Source organism: Palaemon carinicauda, chromosome 14 (assembly GCF_036898095.1).
Source record: "Palaemon carinicauda isolate YSFRI2023 chromosome 14, ASM3689809v2, whole genome shotgun sequence".
NCBI classification, from domain to species: Eukaryota; Metazoa; Arthropoda; class Malacostraca; order Decapoda; family Palaemonidae; genus Palaemon; species Palaemon carinicauda.
Window position 1 is genome coordinate 41,879,036 of NC_090738.1, and position 23,266 is coordinate 41,902,301.

Sequence of the window (23,266 nt, forward strand, 5' to 3'; positions counted from 1 at the left end):
TCAGTTACTTCCACGAAGGCCACGTAATATCTTTATTTATGTACAGAGAATGAAAACATTGATTCTGGGCAGCAAATACCTCGGTGATATTCGCGTACTTACTACTGATGTCCCACCTGTATTAATGTTACTTTGGTGATTAGTACTATGCTATGCAAAAAAGGGTTTATGTGCTAGTAGGAGAAAAAGTCTTTAACTTTAAGGGAGGACTTTGCTTTCCTCTTGTGGCTACTTAAAGTTTTTTTTCCTCTTTTTTATAAGAGATCTTGTCGTGATCCCACCTGTATTATAATGTTACTTTCGTGATTAGTTCAATACTATGCAAAAATGAGTTTAGGTGCCACTAGGAGAGAAAACCTTTACTTTAAACGAGGGACGTTGCCCTCCTCTTGTGGCTACTTACAGGTCTCCTTTTGTGAGAGGGCTCGGTACCTAAGGGTTTATAAAATAAGAGGGAACATCTTACAGACTAAAATCGGGATACAAAACGTGTTTCTATGTAAAGACTCTTCAAACTCTTGAGTTCAACACATGTCAAAGCGACTGCCGTTGTTTATCAATATTTCTTCTTCTCTCTTCACCCGCCAAAAGAGCCTCCTTCGCCCCCTCGAGGGCTTCAAGTGGTGTGGAGGGGCTCGAGATCCGTCAGGATCTCGTGGGCCGTCCCCGAGCCCTCCCCTTCCTCCTACGTCCTTCAGTACCGAGAAGCAACCGAGGGCTGGAGCGAATCCCGAGAACTGACCATCCAGGCTTCAGGATTTTCACCTTCGGGAGGAGTCGAAATCTCACCTCTCATCCCCGCTGCCAATTACATCGTCAGGGTGTCTGCGGTGAATCATTTGGGCAGATCTCCAGCTTCGGAGGATCTTAGATTCACCACTTCCCCCGAGAAACCAGGGGCGGCGCCCGTGGAAGTCCGCGCGGAAGCCACTGGACCTCGAGAGGTGAAAGTATCCTGGAGGGCGCCCCCTAAATACAGAGCTCATGGGACCATCTTAGGGTTCTACCTGGGATATGCACCGGCTCTCCCTCACGCAAGGTGAGTAATGTAATAAGACCCATTTTTTAGATTTTTTTTTTTTTTAAGTTTTCGAGTTTAATATAACTTTAATCATTTAGCATTCGCGAGATTCTTATTTTATAATCATCAGATCATCATCATCGTATATGAAAGTTATTCATGATGAAAAGTTTGATGATACTGTATAGCCATGTTAAAACATTCTTATAATTACGTTACTGTCTAAAATATATTTTAGAAGTTGAATTTATTAAGAATTATTTATAATGCAAAATACTGCTACTACTATATTTATATATATAATTATAATAACAAATGTTATTATTATTATTATTATTATTATTATTATTATTATTATTATTATTATTATTATTATTATTTTTATTATTATTATTATTATTAAGAGAATGATAATAATGAAACCTATAATGACAAGAGAAGTGATTAATGATTTTTAACCGGATATAAGAAATCCATATGTATATATATATATATGTATATAAATATATATATATATATATATATATATATATATATATATATATATATATATATATATATATATATTTATTAAATGAACACAGTATACGTAGGTGTATGTATATATATATATATATATATATATATATATATATATATATATATATATATATATATATATATATATATATATATATATATACTTTATATATATGCTGTATATATAGATAAATGAATAAATATATATTCTACATAAGTATATACATAATTATTTATTATTGTAAATACAAATATATATACATATATATATACATATATATATGTATATATTATATACAGTATATACACACACATACATATTATTCCGAATCGAGATATATCGAATACAAAACGAGTAACAATAGCGAGTGAATAACCCAAGAGACCAACCAACAAAGAGGACACCACTCTAGTATCGATTGTCTTTCTTTCCCCCAAGTTCAACAGCAAACCCCCAGTATAACTTCACGACGGTGGAGAGGTCCCAAGGCTTACGATCCGTTGAAGCAGGCTTGAGACCTGATGGAGAAGTCATAAGAGCAGGGATAGACGCTGGAAGGGTCATCGGCGGCCCAAGTGTCCTCGGGGGAACGGAAAGTCTGTGGGTCGTGAAAATTGGGGGTCTTCAGCCCTACACCAAATACCAGGTCGTTGTACAAGCCTTCAATAGCGAGGGGTCAGGCCCGCTCAGTTCGCCCGTGGGAGTCACGACTAGGGAAGATGGTAAGATTGTTTTTATTTTTGTTCTTTTTTTCTGTATTTTGCTTTTGCTTTCTTCTGTTTATTTGTTTAAATGGAAGGTAATATCATGTCAGTTGTGTAAGTCAGACTTAAATACTTTCAGTGTTCTTCATAATTGTAATAAGTAAAGTTTTAATGTACGTGTACTGACCACATTATACAGTAGGCCCACAAAACATATCTTTGAAGCATTATAAGAAAAAAATTGAGATCATGAACATTTATATATATATATATATATATATATATATATATATATATATATATATATATATATGTATATATATATATATATATATATATATATATATATATATATATATATATATATATATATATATATATATATATACAGTATATATACACACTATATATATATATATATATATATATATATATATATATATATATATATATATATATATATATATATATAAATATAAATATATATATAAAGTATATATATAAACATATTAAAAGCTCATATATATATATGCATAAATATATATATATATATATATATATATATGCGTGTAATCTTAATTGTCTCCGCTTAGCTTCAAAGGACTCAATTTATCAGGATTGCATAATCCTTTCCTCTGCAGCCCCTGGAGGTCCCCCACTTGATTGCAGATGTATCAGTCTCTCGTGGGACAGCGTCCAAGTATCCTGGGGATCCCCAGATCCTCGGCTCCATCATGGCATCCTGAAAGGATACAGGTAATTAGAGAATAACTTTTTTCTTTTTTATTTCTTGGGTTTAAGTACTTTTATGAATGCATGAGATAAGTGATTTGACTGTTTTGAAATGTACTTTCGTAAGTTTTGTTTACATTTTTGTCAGTTTCACATAGAGTAGCTTTTTTTCATACACACACACATATATATATATATATATACATACATACATATATATATATATATATATATATATATATATATATATATATATATATATATATATATATATATATATATATATATGAAATTAACCACAGCTCGAAATTAAATTACTGAGTTTATGCAGACTAGTTTCGTTTCGATGACATTATCAAGAGCTTCTTCATTGTCCCTGTAATTTTATTCATATATATATATATATATATATATATATATATATATATATATATATATATATATATATGCATATATATATATATATATATATATATATGCATATATATATATATATATATATATATATATATATATATATATATATATATACATATATATATACATATATACTGCATATAAATATATATATATATATATATATATATATATATATATATATATATATATATATATATATATGTGTGTGTGTGTGTGTGTGTGTGTGTATGTGTATAAGGGCAATATTCACTACCAACAACAGGGGTAACAATATATGGTATAACAATCATCATTATCTCATCATCATCTCCTACTGCACGCTTCATAGTCCTCAGCCATGTAGGACTGGATCATACAAATCTTCTAATGCCTTGTGGAGCCCAGTTGAAAGTTTGGTGAATTAATCTCTCTTGGGAAGTGCGAAGAGCATTACCAAACCATCTCCATCTACCCCTTACCATGATCTCATCCACGTATGTCACTCGAGTAATCTCTCTTATAGTTTCGTTTCTAATTCTGTCCTGCTATTTATTTCCCAATATTCTTCTGAGGGCTTCGATCTTAAATCTACTAAATCTGTTTTAAATTGTTTCATTGTCATACCACGACTCTTGTCCATACAGTAACACAGATGTCACTAAACTGATATATAGTCTGATGTTTATATGTAGTTTTTTATTAACCTAGCCATTGTCTGGTTTGCTTTTTTCAATATGTCAATGAACTCCAATTCTAATGACCCTGTATTTGAGATCATAGTTACTAAATACTCGAAGGATTCTAACTCATAAATCCTTTCTCCTTCGAACTCTTCTAGTGCCTTTTGGAGCCCAGTTGAAACTTTGGTGAACTATAGTCAATTTTATTTTAGTGAGGCAGATTTGCACTGACTCGCAGGGGTGCTCTTTTAGCTCGGAAAAGTTTCCTGATAGCTGATTGGCTGGAAGTATTCGGACAAATAGACTTCCGACCAATCAGCCATCAGGAAACTTTTCCGAGCTTAAAGGGCACACCCCTGCGAGTCGGTGCAAATCTGCCTTACTGAAAAAAGTTGACTATAATCTCTAGGGGAGTGCGAATAGATAACTAAAAATAAAGTCATTTCTCATGTCACTGTAACAAGACTGTATCACAATACATAGAATTTCATTCCCCTGTAAGAAATTCTTAATTGGATTATCTCTAATTTAGAAACGGATTCTATTAGCCACCCTTCTCGCAGCATCCATCTCCGGAGATTAGTGATTCTGTTCATGATCATTCTAAATTGGCGCTCTGGCGTTAGTTTTCATTCGTCTTGAAATCTAATTTTTAGGGTGATGTGCTTTTCTCTAAGTATGGATATTCTGTCTTTCAGTGTGTATGTCTATTTGTAATTGAAATCAACGAAAGCTGTTATTTTGTGTATTAAAATTATAATTTTATTTTGTTTATTCTTTAAAAGTATATTTTTATTTTTGTGTATTCTTTAAAAGTATACTTTTATTTTTGTGTATTCTTTAAAAGTATATTTTTATTTTTTTGTAATCTTTGAAAGTATGTTTTTATTTTTTGTATTCTTTGAAAGTATACTTTTATTTTTTGTATTCTTTAAAAGTATACTTTTATTTTGTTTATGCTTTGAAAGCATACTTTTATTTTTGTGTAATCTTTAAAAGTATACTTTTATTTAAGGTATTCTTTGAAAGTATACTTTTATTTTGTGTATTCTTTGAAGAGTTATTTTGTTTGTATATGCTTTAAAAGTATACTTTTATTTTTTGTATTCTTTAAACGTATACTTTTATTATACTTATTCTTCAAAAGTATACGTTTATTTTGTGTATCGAGTCCCGGATGAGATTTAAAAGTGCTTACATTACATCTCTTGCGTTGAACTCTTGGCATTACTAATGGGCCTTTAAAAGCGTTCCATCTGGCCCTAGTTACACCCCTATATAGCTTTCTACTTGCCCCCTTGACCTCATTTCCATTCAGCTTTCAATTCGACCTTTCCGATTTCCTTTCTTCCGTCATAATGTCCAGTTCTTTTAAGGTATTCTTTTGATTGCAATTTGGGGGTTATCACTTGAGTTCCAGCCCAGTGCTGCATGGTCTCTCCGCCCCCAGCACTGGGTCTGAGGGACTCTGTTCTATAAATGTCCCATGTTAACGGATAATGAGAGATCGGAACATGGGTTTTTTTTCACTTTATTACCCTAAGGTTCGTGAATACACAGTGTACAGCCGATACTCTCATGGGAGTACCTTGTTTACTAACCCTCGGCCACCAAGATGCAATCTTGCTCTATCAACATGCTGAATTGTTAGGTTTTGTGGAATTCTCCCCTGTGATGGAAATATACTGTCAAATACATCACCTTATGATTCTAGGGACACGTCACTTATAACAGAGTTCAGTGATCGCACCCTCCAATTTATGACACTCATAGTACTCTTAAAAAGTTCATTAAACTCACTATATAAAGCACATATTTTGCATACAAGGATTGGTAAATAAATGTCAAATCAAATCAATAGGTTAGAGTACGAAAGATGGGACGGCGAGAGTGACACAGTCCAAACGTCTCAAACAACGTCTCTGACGGCAGTCGTGACAGGCCTCGAAGCTGCAACTAACTACAGCGTGAGGGTGAAGGCCTTCAACAGTGCTGGTGACGGTCCATGGTCGCCTTCGGTGGTTTGCACAACTCACGAAGATGGTAAGGTTTCTTTTCTACTAACAAAACTGAGAGTCATTACTTCTTTTTTTGTTGACGAGGAGCTTATATAGTCGACAATCAAGTCACACTTCTTTTTAGTTAACGAGGAGCTTACATAGTCGACAATCAAGTCACACTTCTTTTTAGTTAACGAGGAGCTTATATAGTCGACAATGAAGTCACACTTCTTTTTAGTTAACGAGGAGCTTATATAGTCGACAATCAAGTCACACTTCTTTATGTTAACGAGGAGCTTATATAGTCGACAATCAAGTCACACTTCTTTTTAGTTAACGAGGAGCTTATATAGTCGACAATGAAGTCACACTTCTTTATGTTAACGAGGAGCTTACATAGTCGACAATCAAGTTACACTTCTTTACGTTATCTCGAAGCTCATATAGTAAACAATGAAGTCACCTTATTATTTTGCTATTGTTAGAATTGGGATATGTGAATAATCTAATTCTTTGCTTTTATTATTATTATTATTATTATTATTATTATTATTATTATTATTATTATTACTTGCTAAGCTTCAACCTTAGTTGGAAAGGCAAGATGCTATAAGCCTAGGGGCTCCAACAGGGAAAATAGCCCAGTGAGGAAAGGAAACAAGAAAAAATTAAATATTTTAAGAACAGTAACAACTTCAAAATAAATATCTCCTATATTATTATTATTATTATTATTATTATTATTATTATTATTATTATTATTATTATTATTATTATTATTATTTGCTAGGCTACAACCCTAGTTGAAAAAGCGGGATGCTATAAGCCCAGGGGCCCCAACGGGGAAAATAGCCCAGTGAGGAAAGGAAACAAGAAAAAATTAAATATTTTAAGAACAGTGACATCAGAATAAATATATTCTATGTAAACTATAAAAACTTAACAAAACAAGAGGAAGAGAAATAAGATAGAATAATGTGCCTAAGTGTACCCTCAAGCTATTGTTAGAATTGGAATATACGAATAATTTCATTCTTTGCTTTTATACATGATGTAAGTTAAATGACTTAGTTGAATAACGCTACTCATAAAGAGAAACTTAACTTTTTTTTCATAATTAAGTTTATATTAAGTTCCTTATATAGCCATATTAACTATCAACAAAAGCCCAAACCTCTCATTTGTTTTGATGATACTGTTTTTAAAATATTTTATTAATTGTTAATTGTTTGTTTCTCATATCGATTTTTTATTTCCTTATTTCCTTCCCTCTCGGAGCCCCTGGGCATAATTATAGCATCTTGCTTTTCCAACGAGTATTGTAGCTTACCTAATAATAATAATAGTAATAATAATAATAATAATAATAATAATAATAATCTCCCTATTCACAGTACCGGGTCGTGTTGCAGCCATAAAAGTGGTCGTTGCTAGTCCTTATTCCTTCATAGTCTCTTGGTCTCCGCCGTTGAAGCCTAACGGACACATTGTGTCCTACAAAGTCACTTGGAAAGTGGTCAGCGCCAGGCTGGGAGGTGGTCGGGGCACTGAAGGCATCAGCACATTGGCTGGCACAGAAACATTCATCAAGGTACAGTTTCACTTCAACCAGTTTGATTGACTAGGTTTTTTCTGTTTTTACTTAATGTTTTTTTTTCTTTTTTTTTTTTGTCTTCAATTCAAAATGCAGTTTTTGAAATTAGTATAACATTTTATTTTGATTATGCATAGGTGATTCTATCCTTCTGGAAGCGTTGTAAACGTTGTAGACTGTAGAGGATACCTGAGCAACGATCTGGCTGTGATATTAGGTTTCTGGAAGAATTGTAAACCCAAATGTGGATCATTCTTACCTGCTAATATATTATAACAGTACAAAGCAACTTATATTTAGAAGATGGTGACGTAATTACTGGCTGACCCTGTATGTTGTGAAGATTTTTAATTAGTTTCTCCATATTTTCCATAGTATTAAGCTTCTATTGAAGTCAGTTCTGAGTCATAGGTAGAAATACAAAGATTGTTAGCATTTTCAGGTTTGCTGAATAAGTAAGGCCTATAGTATTCATTAAGATGACTTACCCAATGTTAGTGTAAATAATCTTCAATTACCCTTGTAAATGGTATTAGAAATAGTGCCTCTAATTTTCAAATAACGAACACTGGTTATTTTTCCTGGAATGCTTTGAAGGATCAAGATTTTTGTCACAAAGAAAACTCTCTTTTGACATATTTTATGCTTTAAAAAAAAACCTTAATAAGAAAAATACATCTTGAAACATCCCTCTGGTGGAGAAACCTTGTAAAAAAAATGTCTTGTGAAATGTCTTTCAGGTGGAGAACGTCCAAGGAAGGCTAGTCGAGGTCGAAGTGGTAGCAGCGACCCGCGAGGGTGAAGGACCGCCATCCGCAGCCCGCGTGACCCTGACCCTGAGCATCCCTGCGGCCATCTTCTCTGCTCCCATGATGATCAAACCCAAGAGAGGGGATGATATAACCTTACCCTGTGGTCATGTAGGCGACCCACAGCCCTCACTGCTGTGGACTTACCAGAACAGGCCCGTGAGTCAGGAGGGCCGGATGATCAAGAGTGATGGAGGTCTTCTTGTTCAGGAAGTTCAGAGGCAAGATTCTGGTAACTACACTTGCACTGTCAGCAACATCCATGGCTCTGATCATTTAACCCATCATTTGACTGTCTTAGGTAAGGCTGTTTTTATATATTTCTCTGCTAGGATATTTATTAAACCGTAGATATTCAAATTATATTGAGTAACTACTAGAAGTTGAACTGGGAAGAATGACACTATACTCAATTTTTCATAATGAGGTGCATTTGCCCTGTACTGCAGGGATGCCCTTTTAGCTCGGAAAAGTTTCTTACTAGCTGATAGGTTAGAATCATTTTGTCCCACCAATCAGCTGGTAAGAAACTTTTCCAAGCTAAAAGGCACCCTGGCAAGTCAGTGCAAATGCGCCCTATTGAAAAAAATTTAGTATTGAAATAATTAACAATGATCTATCGGTAATTTTAGTCTTTTGCATTGTATCGCAGGGATGCCCTTTCAGCTCGGAAAAGTTTCCTACTAGGTGATTGGTTAGAATGATTTTGTCCAACAAATCAGCTAGCAGGAAACTTTTCAGAACTAAAAGGACACCCCTGCGAGTCAGTGCAAATGTGTCTTATTAAAAAAAAAAAATTGGCTATAGAAATTATTGGCTGATGCAAAGAGAGTAGAACCATCTGCAAATGCTAAAAGCTTGTTTTCTTTCCTGACCAAACCACATATCAAGTAGTATTGGAACCGGCAGCATTACACATTTATTTTATTCCGGCAAGTCACCAATTAGATAGAGATTTCATCACTAAGCCTTAATTAACAATGAATGTACATCTCTCTTTCAGTTCCCCCTTCGGCTCCCCTGGTACTGGCTTCGTCCTCCTCAGAAAACAGTGTTCAGGTCCAATGGAAGCCAGGAGATGATGGTGGTTCGCCAGTCATCCGATATTCACTCTACTACCGAAAGGACCACGGCGCCTGGACTCAGATTAATCTTAACCGCCATGCAAACTCCCACACACTGAAAGTAAGATTCATCTTCCTTTAATTGCACTTTGTCTTTTTTTATCATCTACAGTAATTACTTCAATAGGAATTTTGCTTTTACGCTTCAGTTACTTCTATTAACGTGCTTTTTCCCCATCTGTGTGGAGTGAGCACGGTTGCCTTCTTTTTTTAAGGACTCTGCTTTGGCCTTAGGGTAGACCGTAGTCCCAATCAGCTGCCCGGGCTATTTACTTAAACAATCATTATTATAGAATGCTTATTATTTAGTTACTTGGCGACTAGCAATGATTGTCATCGTACTAGGGTTATAATGGCCTATTGAAAACGTCTCTACTGGTATTCTGTCGGACTGGGGTTCAAGCCCTGCTCATGCTCAATAGTTATAGTGTGTGCAACCTCACTATCCTTGTGAGCTAAAGACGAGAGGTTTTGTCATCAGCAGCTATTGCCTAGCCCTCCCTGGGCCTAGTTTAGGTGGAGAGGATGCTTGGGTACTAATCATATGTATATATGGTCAGACTCTGGAGCATTTTCTTGCTAGCTAGGGCAATGTCACTGTCCCTGGCCTCTGCCATTCATGGGTAGCCTTTACTTGTTGGTTACTAAGTTATTTTATTCAATAATTTTAGCTTTGAATCATAATTTTAATGTTATGCCACTATTTGCTTATTATAATTTTTTTTTTTACTTTAGTTTATTTTACGAAGTTATCAATGTGAAGTTGAGTGTAGGCATACTCTGAACTATGCAAGAGACACTGGGTACCAGTAAATAACATACGTCAAGACTTTCAAGAAGAAACTGTAAACTTCCTTATTTCTAAGTACTGCGATATTGTGGATTTGACAATAAACAAGCCATATGTATTGTGTGAAATGTTGAATGCTTTCGAATGAACATGATAAAATGACTGTGGAGGTCCTTTAGGGAGTAGGGTTCCAAAATGACTGTGGAGGTCCTGTAGAGAGTAGAGTTCCAAAATGACTGTAGAGGTCCTGTAGTGTAGAGAGTAGAGTTCCAAAATGACTGGAGGTCCTGTAGAGAGTAGAGTTCCAAAATGACTGTAGAGGTCCTGTAGAGAGTAGAGTTCCAAAATGACTGTAGAGGTCCTGTAGAGAGTAGAGTTCCAAAATGACTGTAGAGGTCCTGTAGAGAGTAGAGTTTCAAAATGACTGTAGAGGTCCTGTAGAAACTAGAGTTCCAAAATGACTGGAGGTCCTGTAGAGAGTAGGGTTCCAATATGACTGTGGAGATCCCGTAGAGAGTAGTTTTAAAATGACGGTCGAGGTCCTGTAGAGAGTAGGGTTCCCTGCTGTATAGGACCACAAAAAAAACATTCCTTGAAGTATAATAATATATTACTGTCATTTTTAATGTTATTCCTCGTTCTCTTTTATTATCATTGTTATCATACCAAGCATCAAATCCTACAAGAGAGTAGGTCGGGTTTTCGTAATGAAGTATACCTGAGGTTATTTTCTTTTCTGTTGCATTTATTTTATGCATCAGGTTGCCTCAATTAAGAAAGTCTATTCAGAAAGTTTTCTTGTTCTTCTTGTTTCCGATTCCGTAGCCTTTTTGTTTCATTTTGAATTAAAAAAAAAGTATTCTGTTGCCTTTTTAATATATCGATTAACGAATTTAGCCCCCACCCCATATCTCATTTTCTCTGGAATTTTTGTTTGTTATAAACTTCTAATGTAAAAGGGGCAGCAAAACTAATTATGGAAAAAAAACCGACAAAGTTTTTTATGAAAAAAACTATAACAAAATTTCGTCACGAGCGCATCCATGAATATTTTCAAATATTTTCATCTATCTGCTCTTGATATTGTAGCATCGGGAAAAAACGATGCATTAACCTGTGTGTAATGAAAACGCGATTTTTTAAAAAATACTACGTCTCAGTTGATTAAAAAACATTATTATTATTATTATTATTATTATTATTATTATTATTATTATTATTATTATTATTATTATTATTATTATTATTATTCCGGTTATCTCTTATAATCACCTTTACAGTCATATTCGATCGAGAAAATACTGTATAATCATGAGAGATTTCAAACATTTTGAGTCATTCAAAAGATATTTTCGTATCATGTAATGTCGGCCTCAAATAGTCGCCATGGGCGATAAAATCTACACACATGCTCATTATTATTATTATTGTTATTATTATTATTATTATTATTATTATTATTATTATTATTATTATTATTATTATTATTATTATTATTATTACTAGCCAGGAATGAGGAAGTTCGAGTTTCTCATTACTCCGCTTACTGTCAAACACATCAGCCAAAAGGGTTGCCTTTTCCTTTGGACAGTGAGTGACTGAGCCATCTAGTTCAAGTAAAGGAGTAACTATTGCATTTACACCAAAGAGTGCAGATTTAAGGGTAGTCCTCCACTTAAGGTTACTCATAAATGATAGCAAGCAGGACAATGCCCTAGAGACTGACCATATGTACATATGATCACCGCTTAAGCCCACTCTCCACCCAAGCTAGGACCAAGGAGGGCCAGGCAATGGCTGCTGCTGATGACTCAGCAGGTAAATCTAGAGGGTCCCTCAAACCCACATCCTTAGCTCACAAGGATGATGAGATTGTAGCGACCAAAGGAACTAAAGAGGTTGGGCGGGACTTGAGCCCCAGTATGGCGATCACCCGGAAGAGACGTTACCAATAGGCCACAATCAGTGATCTAGCTAGGACCAGGGAAGGTCATACAGTGGATGCTGAAGATTTATTCAGAAGAGCTATGCACTTGAATCTTCCATCTCGAGCTCATATAGATGGAAGTATTGCGAACAATATTGCCATTTTTTTTTTGGGGGGGGGGGGGGGGAGGGCTACTCTCATGGTTAGTACAGTGGTAACGTATTCGCCACGGCTGTGGTTGGGCACCACAGTGGCGGCTTGGGCTTACCCAACTGTTTACGTTTTGGTGAGCATCTATTCCGATGAAACTGGAACTGAACCCAGACATGTTTTCCTTTAAGCTTGCTAACTTGTACTTTTAAGCCATGAATTCTGAACCAGCGTTGTGTCTATTTCAAAGCAGATACTGTTTTTTTTTTTTTTTTTTTTTTTTTTTTTTTTTTTTTTTTTTTTTTAAAGTAGCGTTCTTTCTTAATATCATTGTTAGAATAACTCTTTTTGAAAAATTCTTTGCTTCGCATGGCTGGTTTTCGAAAAATTTTTCGTGTTCATTTGTTCTCTTACGTTTCACTTATTCTTCTGTCTCCAACAATTTTACTCTTTTGGACAAAGCCTCTCTATAAAGTCCTATTGTTCCTCATTGTTATAATTCTTTTACATTTTTTCTATATTTTGATATATTTGACTAATTCTTCACACATTTTTTTCATGGCATGCTAGTTAGTTCTGAAATCCCACGTGGAATGGAGACATTTATATCATTCGTTTGAAAATATGATAACTTATTGAGAAGTTCGAGAAGCAATGTTCTTGTGCACGATAACATTATTATTATTATTATTATTATTATTATTATTATTATTATTATTATTATCATTATTATTATTGGCCAAGCTACAACCCTAGTTGGAAAAGCCAGATGCTATAAGCCCAAAGGATCCACCATGGAAAAATAGCCCAGTGAGGAAAGGAAATAAGGAAATGAATAAATGATGAGGACAAATTAAGAATAAATAATTCTACGAACAGTAACAACGTCAAACCAGATATGTCGTATATAAACTATAAAAAAGACTTATGTCAGCCGGTTCAACATAAAAACATTTGCTGCAACATTGAACTTTTGAAGTTCTACTGATTCAACTACCCGATTAGGAAGATCATTCCACAACTTAAGAGAGTTTCAGTGTCAGATGCTTTAAAGTTGAGTTTATTTGAAAAAGAAAAAAAAATCTCTTTTTAATTCAGCGGCCCCTGACTATTCGTACTTTTGTTTTAAATATTTGGACTTCCATATATACTTTATAAGATGAGCTTTCCATAGGTTCTAGAAACTCTGTTCTGATGTGCAACACTTTTGATTGATGATCGAAAATCTCTCTCATATAAATATCGAAACATTGATATATCTTTTAACACCATACGTGAGACATCTTTCACCATTAATATCTTTACCACCGTCAACGAAGTTGGAAGGAGGTTATGTTTTACCCCCTGTTTGTTTTATATGTATATGTATAGATCAAAAGAGTTTTTCTATAAAATTAAAATTAAAACACCTCCCACACTCAAAATTTTTGTTAAATTTGTTTATATGAAGTTATTTCTTTTATTATTATTATCATTATTATTATTATTATTATTATTATTATTATTATTATTATTATTATTATTATTACAAATCAAACAGTTTTATCTTTTCATCCAACCCCATGCAAATACCAGGGACTCGAATGTGGATCCCGTTACCACATATACGTCGCTAGCCACAACGCTGTAGGGGGAAGCCCCAGCAGCAGCACCGCTGTCGTCAGGACTCTCGGGGGACCCCCCCAGCCCCCGAAGCCCCAGCAGTTCCTGTCGGCCAACTCCTCCAGCGTGGCCATCTTCCCGAAGGCGTGGAGGTCGCACGGATGTCCTATTTCTCACTTGGTCTTGGAGTATCATCACCAAAATGACCAGCACTGGATTCAAGGTGAGGTGCTTTCCTGCGTTGGTTTATATCATTGAGCGATTTCTCTCTCTCTCTCTCCTCTCTCTCTCTCTCTCTCTCTCTCTCTCTCTCTCTCTCTCTCTCTCTCTCTCTCTCTCTCTTATATATATATGTATATATATATATATATATATATATATATATATATATATATATTATATACACATACTGTATATACATGTAAATATATATATATATATATATATATATATATATATATATATATATAAATATATATATATATATATATATATATATATATATATGTATATATATAGATATATATGTATATACACATATATGTGTATGTATACATACACATATATGTATATGTATACATACATATATATATATATATATATATATATATATATATATATATACATATATAAATCTATCTATCTATCTATATATATATATATATATATATATATATATATATATATATATATATATATATATATATATATATATATATATATATATATATATTTAAAGAGAGAGAGAGAGAGAGAGAGAGAGAGAGAGAGAGAGAGAGAGAGAGAGAGAGAGAGAGAGAGAGAGAGAGAGAGAGAGCAGTTATGAAAATATAACCCTAAACAGATAACCTTCATAAGTTAATATCTGCCTTTAAAACAATCCACCTAATTCTTTCTCGCCTCTTCCTTCCCCATTCATCCCAAATATTCAGATGCTGCTGATTCTTACCTTAGATTAGCAAAACCTTCCCAATTTCCTTAAATTTAACCTCAGTAAAACCGAAATTACCATAGAATTACCTTAAAATATTCCGTGAAACCATGCAAATTACCTCAAACTAAGGAAATTACCTTAAAAGTTTAAACCCTGCATCATCCATCTTCATATCTCAAGTCGGGTGTCTGACCTGCGATAAATTTTGCTCCCTGCCAATTAGTGTCTAGTGGTTGGCCCAAGGAAAATCGAGTGGACGTCGGGGGGTTGGAGCCTTCTTCCAGATACACACTCAGGGCGACGGCGGTGACCAGCGCCGGATCCACCACTCATAGTTACCCCTTCAGGACGCTCACTGCTTCGGGAGGTGGGTGGCCTTATCGTCTATGTTGTCTTGGGTCCCGTTGGTATTGTTGAGTATAATCTTGTCGAACTGATTTCACGTTTCCTGATCCGTAGTGTTGCTTATCTGTCAAATGGTTTGATTTCCGTTGAAAATTTTAGTCAGGTGATTTTATTTATGTTGCAAATTTTAATCGGGTGATTTTATATATGTTGGAAATTTTAATCAGGTAATTTTATATATGTTGAAAAGTCTATCCAAGGGATTTTATTTCCGTTTAAAAGTCTAATCAGGGAATTTTATTTCTGTTTAAAAGTGTAAACTACTAATTTTATTTCCGGTGAACAGTCTAATTTGGTTATTTTATCTATGTTGAAAAGTCTAATCAAGAGATTTTATTTCCATTGAAAAGTCTAATCAGGGAATTTTATTTCTGTTTAAAAGTGTAAACTACTAATTTTATTTCCGGTGAACAGTCTAATCTGGTTATTTTATCTATGTTGGAAAGTCTAATCGAGAGATTTTATTTCCGTTGAAAAGTCTAATCAAGAGATTTTATTTCCGTTGAAAATTCTAATCAGGGGGTTTTATTTCTGTTGAAAAGTCTAACCAAGAAATTTAATTTCCGTTAAAAAGTCTAATTAGGTGATTTTATTTCCGTTGAAAAGTTTTATCAGGTAATCTTAATTCCGTTGAAAAGTCTAACTAGATGATTTTATTCCCGTTGAAAAGTCTAACCAGGAGATTTTATTTCCTTTGAAAAGTCTAACCAAGAGATTTTATTTCCGTTAAAAGTCTAATCAGGTGATTTTATTTCTGTTGAAAAGTTTAATCAAGTAATTTTATTTCCGTTAAAAGTCTAATCAGGTGATTTTATTTCCGTTGAAAAGTCTAACTAAGAGATTTTATTTCCGTCAAAAGTCTAATCAGGTGATTTTATTTCTGTTGAAAAGTTTAATCAGGTAATTTTATTTCCGTTGAAAAGATTAATCAGGTAATTTTATATAAATTTAAAAGTCTCACCAAGAAATTTTATTTTCGATGAACAGTCTAATCTGGTAATTTTATATATGTTGAAAAGTATAACCAAGAGATTTTATTTCTGTTAAAAAGTTTAATCAGGGGATTTTATTTCCGTTGAAGAGACTTACTACCGGATTTTATTTCCCTGGAAGGTCTTAACCAGGGGATTTTATCGCATGATTTAGTTTGTTTGAATGTCTTGTGACATTCTTGCTCGCAAGTGCTCATATATAAGCTCATTGATTTAAAAAAAAAAACCAGGTTATATACGAGCATTTACGAGTAGGAATGTCATAAAATTTTAAAAGCTAAACCATGCGATAGCAGGCTTATAAAGGTTTAGCTGATATACAAGCACTTTCGACCAAGAATATCATAAAATTTAAAAAAAACTAAACCATGCGATAGCAGGCTTAAACAGGTTTGTTTATCAGTGTGTGAAAGAGTGAGAGATTAAAAAAGATATAATATTACATTACATGAGCCTGTATGAAGCACGTGTGGTATATACTACCATATTTGGTAAACATTTAATTAACATAGTACATGAAAACGTTACTTGCTGATGTGACTGATGTTTTGCAAGTCACCTTTACCTTTTGGGTATCGTTAAATCATGACTATATGTCTGAAGTAAAAATATTCAGGGAATTATAAAATTATAAAAGTTAATATTTATACTTTTCGTTTTATGAGATGGAAGTAATTATTATTATTATTATTATTATTATTATTATTATTATTATTATTATTATTATTATTATTATTATTATTATTATTAAAATTTTTGAAATTTTTATTATCAAAATTATTATTATTATTATTATTATTATTATTATTATTATTATTATTATTATTATTAAAAGATTTTAAATTTTTATTATCAAAATTATTATTATTATTATTATTATTATTATTATTATTATTATTATTATTGTTATTAAAAGATTTTAAATTTTTATTATCAAAATTATTATTATTATTATTATTATCCTTATTATTATTATTATTATTATTATTATTATTATTATTATTATTATTATTATTATTATTATTATTATTATTTTTTTTTTCATTGGAATAAAAATTCTAACTAACATGATACTCCTGTACAACGAACTGTACATTCTAGACAGTTTCATTAAAGGTGGATAATGGGAACTGAAATTGGTTCATGTTATGATATGTCATAATGTGGTGTCAGATTTACTGACATCTTAATATATAACATGGACACTCAATTTATTAAGACCGAGCACAAAATGGGATTCTTCATTTATTTTGTCATAGATATTCACTTAATCTCTGTAAAAGAAAAATAATTTTATTCTTTAGCCAATAAAGATTCTATTAAATAAGAATTTTTTGCGTTATTCACAAATATTTTTTTTTTTTAATTGTCTTTTTTTTTAATATACAGTTTTACAAGACCTCAATCATAAAGATAAGTTTCTAATGTTATTAATTTCAAAAAGGATAACGAAGTATTTATATTTATTAACTATGTGCATTGTGAAACTTTCCAAATACATTTTATCCGGGATGTTATGAATTCTATTGGCTTTCTTCTTCTTCTTTGTCTGCATCTTTTCCCACATTATGTGGGGTCGATGTTTCTGGCCAGCGTTCTCCATCTACCTCTGTCCCACACTTCATCATATATATACCCTAGCATTAATTCTAAACCCAGCCACTAAGGGTGGGGCAAGCCAGCCTCAACTTGGCGCCGGTCCCAAGCCCGGGTAAATGGGGAGGGTTGGCGGCAGGAAAGGCATCCGGCCATGAAAAATTAGCCAAAACCAATATGACCAGTGGAAATTGTGAGATTAGAATTAATGCTAGGGCATATATATGATAAGTGTTGGACAGAGGTAGATGGAGAACGCTGGCCAGAAACATCGACCCCCACATAATATGGGAAAAGATCCAGACAAAGAAGAAGAAGAAAACAATTAGAATTCATAACATCCCGGATAAAATATATTTGGAAAGTTTCACATACATTTTATCCGGGATGTTATGAATTCTAATTGCTTATTACTTATAAATAGACTATAAATTTATATCTTAATTTGTCTAACATAACGGTAAAAATTCCATAAAACGTATCTAGACTATTATTCATTTATATTATTTCATAGTTAAGTAAGTGATGAAAAGTCATGAGAATTTATCCAATACAATTTAATCTGTGTTTTAGAAATTAGAAATCTCTTGAAACAACACTTAAGAGAAAGTTTGAGTTATTTGTTTGTTTATTTTTGTTGTGGTTACAGAAATGTTTTCGACCATAGTAGCTCAATTATTTATTTTTCACCTCCCGAAGAAGTGTCCCCTGTGTGGTCTGACGATGGTTGGAGGCAGTGGGGGTCCCTGAGGGTGTTGCTCCCTCTCCTGACCTCAGTCATCGCCCTAGCTTCATCTCTGACCCTCGTCTGCTACTGCTTCAGGAAAAGTAAGTATATACAATATATATTCCTTCCTGAACTACTTTTTATCCCATTCCTGCTATATCCATGATCTCAAAGGAGGCCTATCAGCAATACGTTAACCCTCTGTCATTATTATTATTATTATTATTATTATTATTATTATTATTATTATTATTATTATTATTACCACCTGCTGAGCTACAACCATAGCTGGAAAAGCAGGATGCTATAAGCCCAAAGGCTCTAACAGGGAAAAATAGACCATTGAGGAAAGGAAATAAGGAAATAAATAAACTTTATGAAAAGTAGTAAAAAATTGAAATAAAATATTTTAAGAACAGTAACAACATTGAATCAATAGAATGTTTCAAGAAAGCAATAACATTAAAACTAATCTTAAATATATAAACTATAAAAAGGGTCCTTTTGCCAATTAGAAAATTACGAAATTCGACTCTATTTTCTTGTACAGTAGAGACGTTGTCTCGTATAATATTCTTGAAGGGCTTTTCATCTTCTTGCCTGTCTCTACGTTGGCTTAATCATTTTTACGCGAGTCGTCAAATCAGCTTTGATAGATACTTTTTCATTACAATATTCTCTGCATTTTTCATTCTTTATATCCTATCTAGTCCATCCTCTTTGCTTCTACAATTTTACGATTATTTTCAACCGCTACATTTCTGGGTTCCTGTACATCACTTCAAGCTTAGCTTCTATTATTATTATTATTATTATTATTATTATTATTATTATTATTATTATTATTATTATTAGCCTAGTTACAACCCTAGTTGGAAAAGCAAGATGCCATAAGCCTAAGGGCTCCAATAGGGAAACATAGCCCAGTGAGGAGAGGAAATAAATAAATGATGGGAATAAATTAACAATATATCATTCTAAAAACAGTAACAGCGTCAAAACAGATATGTCCCATATAAACTATTAACAACGTCAAAAACAGATATGTCATATATAAACTATAAAAAGACTCATGTCAGCCTGGTCAACATAAAAACATTTGCTCCAACTTTGATCTTTTCAGTTACATTGCTTAGCCTTTTGCTATACCCCAGTTCCAGCCTCTTTTCCCCCGTCTTGCTGCCCAACCTCACTTAATTTCTAATTAGTAGTGAAAATGGGTAGTTATCTCCTCAGTTGAATTGCTTCCCAGGCCCAACGCCAAACCTTGTGGCTCAAATTCACAAATGTATAAATACGTTTCTTCACTTTAATAAGCCCCAACGCTGGGCCATATTGACTGAATTTAAAAATCCAATCTACATTAGTTGCTTCATTTACCAATGTAGAATTCTCATCAGCAGTTTCTTGAAGCCCCCTTTCACAGCTCAAAATTCACCTATATCTTGTATGAGCTTTGATTCTTCTTGGCTGCTTAAAACCTTCCTTTCTAATATCTCTTTATTGCCACTATTCCAACAAATCTAATGTCTACCTCTTCACCCTTCTAACACATGTGAATCATACAAACCTTTCAGCAACTCAATTTTGTCTGTTCTTCCCACATAACCAAACCATCTTTAAACACACCCATCTGCCTCTTCACCCTTCTGACACATCTGAATCATACAAACCTTTTAGCATCTCAATTATGTCTGTTCTTTCCACATAACCAAACCATCTTTAAACACACTGGTCCAGTATTTACCCCTACGCCACCTCCTCTCCTAATCCCAAGGGATCAAGACATACACAAACCTCGACAACCCTCACTCTATCAGCCTTCTGCTACCGATCTTACGATCTACCAGAATAATTATTCACCCTCTCAGATATAATGAGAAATTGTATGGGTTATATTACATACAGTTTCCTTTACCTCTTTTACCATTTTTGCAAATGAACAATTATTTCTGTCATACATTATTTTGGAGCCATCCCTTGGCCAAGGCACCAGCCGCCCGTTGAAATACTACCGCCAGAGAGTTATGGGGTCCTTTGACTGGCCAGACAGTACTACGTTGGATCCTTCTCTTTGGTTACGGTTCTTTCTCTTTGCCTACACATACGCCGAATAGTCTGGCCTATTCTTAATAGATTCTCCTCTGTCCTCACACACCTGACAACACTGAGGTTACTAAACAATTCTTCTTCGCTCAAGGGGTTAACTACTGCACTGTATTTGTTCTGTGGCTACTTTCCTCTTATCAAGGTTAGAAGAGACTCTTCAGCTATGGTAAGCAGCTCTTCTAGGAGAAGGACACTCCAAAATCAAACCATTGTTCTCTAGTCTTGGGTAGTGCCATAGCCTCTGTACCATGGTCTTCCACTGTCTTGGGTTAGAGTTCTCTTGCTTGAGGGTACAATCAGGCACACTATTCTATTTAATTTCTCTTCCTCTTGTTTTGTTAAAGTTTTCATAGTTTATATAGGAAATATTTATTTTAATGTTACTCTTCTTAAAATATTTTATTTTTCCTTCTTTCCTTTCCTTACTGGGCTGTTTTCCCTGTTGGGGCCTTGGGCTTATAGCATTTTGCTTTTCCAGCTAGGGTTGTAGCTTAGCAAATAATAATAATAATAATAATAATAATACCCTACACACCTTGGCAAGTCATTCAGTGATGCTCTCTAATCCTATTAACATCCATTTTTTTCCAAATTTCTTAATGGCTCTTCTTCTGTCATTGACTTTCACATTTTTAATTGCAATCTAGTTTTGGCTCCACTCTCCCTTCATATCTACTGTACACTCATTCATTTTTCATAGGTATACCCTAATTTATCATTCCATGAATATATGTAGCTGTCCACATTTCTAAATCAAAATGTTCCAAATAAGAGCATATTAACAAAATAAATTTACTACCGATAATAAAATCAACATTGCATTGCCAGAAATCATTCCTGGAGGAAGTGGAAAGGATTCAAGCGATGGAGAGAGCGATAAGCGCACCTCTAGTAGTGATGTCATGGACAACAAGCACAACATGGCCCAGAGGGAGCAATACTACGCCACTATCAGGAAGGCCAATCACAGGGATAACCAGAGTGATACTGCTCCAGGTGAGCTCTAGGAATATTTGTTTTAATTAGCTAGTATCGGTATTATTAATAATCTAAGTCTCCTAGCTAGTACACTGGTAACGCGTTCTCCTAGCATTCGCATGGCAGCAGATCGATCTCAGCCCAGGACCGAGATTTAAGCTATTTACTGGCGAGGCTACTGCTGTGGTTGGGCACCACAGTGGTGGGTTGGGCTTGTTTGGCTAACGTTCTGGTGTGTATCTGTTCTGATGATACTGAAACTGAAACCAGATGCATTTACCTTTTTGCCTTTTAGGTATATATCTTCAAGTACCAAACGTTACCCTTACCTTAATCTGTCGTGGATTGGTCTGAATTATACCTTTCCCATTAGGATTTCTTAATTTTTACTATTCTTGAATTCAGAAGTATCCAAACTGTATGAGGTTATGAAGACATTAAGAGATCATTAAATGATTAGGCTAATTTCAACATGCAAACATGTGAAAATATCTATTTAACATCTCAAAGAATGAAAGCATAACATTTTCAGGGTTTACAGAAATCAATCTAGTTTCCAACATTCAAAGCTATTCAGGGCAATATATATTTTATTTTTTCCTAAACCAAGGTAAACATTCACCCAATTTGGCCTCCTATGTTGTAGCAACGAGTTATATGACCCTGTCCATCCCGAGAGACTACAAAGGCTCACATTATTTATTCACTTTTAGCATCTTATAATCCTCTCACAATTACGGATCTTTGTGTATATAATGAATTCCTTTAACTTGCATTACAGAGGACGCAGAGGATATTTACCCCTACGCCACATTCCCGTCATCCAATCAGGCTAATCCAGATTCCAGTCATATTCCCATGATGCCCATATACCAATCACATAATTACGAAAAGGTAAGTGTAATGTGTCTTTCTTTTTTAATAATTTTCAAATTATAAGGCCATTTCAGTATTGACTCTTTAATGCATTTTTTTCTCATTTGATGATTTCTGAATTGGTTCTCAAGTTGACCGGAAGTGGTTTGTGAATTCATTCTCAGCAGGTTGTAGAAATGTGAATTCACTCTGTTAAGTGGCAATAATCAATTTTATATTTTCTGTGTCTTATTTTTCATAATGTGATTACACACAAATATATGATGAAATGATGCTTATACAGTGCATGTATACGAACATATACAGAACACTATATTACGTAAACTGTGATTTAGTGTTTGTGTGTTATAACAGAAAGATATTAATCACCCCCTGCCTCGAAATATATTTTCCTCCATACTGGGGTAGCTTAGTGCTGACGTTCCACCTCACGCAATGGCCTGTAGTCATTACTTGAGGGTCATCACTGTATCCCTTCAGCTATACCCTGGTTCCAGCTTCGTTTCCTTCATCTTGCTGCCCAACCTCTATTAACCTTATTTCGCAATGCAAACCGGTGGTTATCCCCCCAGTTGAATGGCTTCCCAGGTCCCAACG

General features: G+C 33.9%; 1 protein-coding gene across 4 annotated transcripts in view; it reads left to right on the plus strand.

The window, feature by feature from the left end:
• LOC137653551 (cell adhesion molecule Dscam2-like) overlaps positions 1–23,266 on the plus strand; it is a 75,299-nt gene that overhangs the window by 40,416 nt on the left and 11,617 nt on the right. For all 4 annotated transcript variants that reach the window (XM_068387037.1, XM_068387039.1, XM_068387038.1 and 1 more), the window contains exons 16-27: positions 592–1,039; positions 1,980–2,263; positions 2,887–3,001; positions 5,918–6,099; positions 7,451–7,647; positions 8,391–8,760; positions 9,463–9,644; positions 14,026–14,275; positions 15,210–15,353; positions 18,679–18,807; positions 21,644–21,811; positions 22,575–22,687. In XM_068387037.1, coding sequence (XP_068243138.1) covers positions 592–1,039; positions 1,980–2,263; positions 2,887–3,001; positions 5,918–6,099; positions 7,451–7,647; positions 8,391–8,760; positions 9,463–9,644; positions 14,026–14,275; positions 15,210–15,353; positions 18,679–18,807; positions 21,644–21,811; positions 22,575–22,687 — 2,582 coding nt within the window. The remainder of the gene's footprint in view (positions 1–591; positions 1,040–1,979; positions 2,264–2,886; positions 3,002–5,917; positions 6,100–7,450; positions 7,648–8,390; positions 8,761–9,462; positions 9,645–14,025; positions 14,276–15,209; positions 15,354–18,678; positions 18,808–21,643; positions 21,812–22,574; positions 22,688–23,266) is intronic.